We start from the raw sequence: 2,106 nt of genomic DNA on the forward strand, positions 1-2,106 counted from the left end.
TGCATGCGAGGCATCCTTAGAATGGTCCTGGAAGATAGATGGGGCTTCCTTATTCCACCCTGAGTTTACAAAAGATGACCCAGGTATGTCCTACCTGCTGCCAAATAAACCCAGAGGGAGCACACAAACCTCCCAAACCATAGGCTGCCTTTTAATTTTGTTGACTGTCAACTGTGCAGAAGCTTTTAGTTTCCAGACTGCTCACCTGCGCTACATATTTCAGCCTTCCAGACCGCCACATTGTGTGAATGTGTGAGACAGTTCCTTACAGTAAACCGTATCATATACATAGTATCATTCAGAAACAAATATGATATGATAGTAAATAGATGTTTATGATGTATATTACACACACACACACACACACACACAAACACACACACACACAAACACAATACCCTGTTGGGTTAGTTTCTCCTTCTCTGAGGAACCCAGCTTGATACAGATAGGCAGCAGAGACAGTGTGTTTGCTGAGCTTGACCCCCTGAAGCCAGTGCTTTAAACCATGAGAATGAAACATTTAGGGGCACTCTGTGGGCACTGGGATAAGAAAGGGAAATGGATACGTTCTTTCACAGCATCCAAGAAGTGAATGGTCCTCGAGGATCAGCAGAGGAATGTGTAGGAGAGGGAGATGATTGCCATCTTCACAGAGCCTTACACCTGTCCCAGTTAGCATGGAGGAGGTTGAGGTAGGTCATACAGAAAGTGGGTAATGATGGAAGGTGGGAGGGAACAGAATGTACCACTGAATGGGGGGTCCTGGGGAAACATCTGGAGGAAACACCCTCCCGTGCCAAGTGATCTGCCAAAATTGAACATGGGGAGGTGAAGTGGGGTGACATGTCAGTTGGGAACCATCTTTAGGAGTGCTAACCATAATCTCCCTTTCTCCAATCATAGCATCCTGCCTTCCTCATCAAATGCCACCCCACCCCCACACTTCTTCGGCCATGTCCCGGCGGTGCTGTGTGACGTCTAAGCCCGTCCTTCCCGCCCAGGGCTACCATTGGCTGGGTGGTGGCATGCTGACCAATCAAAGCTCAGAAACGTGGTTGCCTCATTGTCGTGGACGAAAGGGGCACGTACACGTAGACCAGGCAGCCTGACATTGACGTTGGAGACGTTGAGTTGAGAAAGATGGCGCCAAAGAAGAGAGCCTCGGGACCGCCGGCCGAGGCCGGGGAGACGCGAAAGAGGAAGTCCTCTTCTGAGGCAAGTCCCAGTACCCCGAAGAAGGTGAGTGACCCACCCGAGCTCCTCCTCGTCTTCCCCTTGATTCCTTCCTCAAGATTCCTGCCCTGTCCTCACCTGGCACAACCCCCAGCCCGGCCCTCACCACTTCTCAGGAAACGTCCCTGTTCCCAGCCTCCTCCATCCTCTCCCCTGACCCGGACAGAGCCCCACTGTGATCTCCCTGTTGTCCTTCCAGATGCCCAAGGTGGGCAAGAGAGGAAAAGCAGGTCCTGGAGGGAGAGGAGGGAAGAAACGTGCCGCTGGGAAAAAGATGGCAGCCGTGGGAGCCCCTGAGGCAGGGAGCGGGCCAGCACCACCCGGGCCCAGCCAGCCGCCGAGCCAGGAGCTTCCTCCATGCAAAGTGCCTGTGAAGGAGGAGCCAGTGGGCGAGCCCGACCCACTGAGCCAGGAGACCCAGCTGGAGGATCCACTGAGCCAGGAGACCCAGCTGGAGGAGCCACTGAGTGACGTGATGACCGTCTCCACCTCGTCGGATCCACCGAGTGACGTGATGACCGTCTCCATCTCGTCCCTCAGCAGCGACTAAGTTCAGGCCCAGCTGCCAGGAGACTCGGAGATCTCACCAGCGCAGGGGGCGCCCCCATGCTGATGTCAATAAATCCAATGTGTTGCAAAATGATCCCAGTGACTGTGTTCTCTGATGGTGGGGAGGGAGGGAAGGAGGGAGGGAGGGAGGGAGGGAGGGAGGGAAAGGTGATGTGTGGGGGTAGGGGGGAGAGGGAGGGAGGAAGAGGTGGTGTATGGGGCGGAGGGAAGAATGGGTGGTGTGTGGAGGGGGTAGGAAGTGGGGTCCTACGAGGTTGATGTCAGAGAGACAGGTCACAGCCAGACAGGAGGATAAGGACTGCA

General features: G+C 54.7%; 1 protein-coding gene across 1 annotated transcript; it reads left to right on the forward strand.

Moving 5' to 3' along the window:
• Positions 1 to 1,085: 1,085 nt before the first annotated feature.
• Positions 1,086 to 1,876, forward strand: LOC103790166 (testis-specific basic protein Y 1-like). The gene is made up of 2 exons (XM_054251113.2): positions 1,086 to 1,239; positions 1,433 to 1,876. Exons 1-2 carry the CDS (start codon positions 1,141 to 1,143, stop codon positions 1,781 to 1,783), a joined length of 450 nt encoding a protein of 149 aa, XP_054107088.2. The 5' UTR covers positions 1,086 to 1,140; the 3' UTR covers positions 1,784 to 1,876.
• Positions 1,877 to 2,106: the final 230 nt, after the last annotated feature.

This window comes from Callithrix jacchus, chromosome X, assembly GCF_049354715.1.
Source record: "Callithrix jacchus isolate 240 chromosome X, calJac240_pri, whole genome shotgun sequence".
Lineage (NCBI taxonomy): Eukaryota > Metazoa > Chordata > Mammalia > Primates > Cebidae > Callithrix > Callithrix jacchus.

Bases quoted from the DNA above. Each gene is read 5' to 3' on its own strand.
- LOC103790166 (XM_054251113.2), top strand. From the start codon at position 1,141: ATGGCGCCAAAGAAGAGAGCCTCGGGACCGCCGGCCGAGGCCGGGGAG. The intron at 1,240-1,432 runs GTGAGTGACCCA...TTGTCCTTCCAG, and splicing joins GTCCCAGTACCCCGAAGAAG to ATGCCCAAGGTGGGCAAGAG.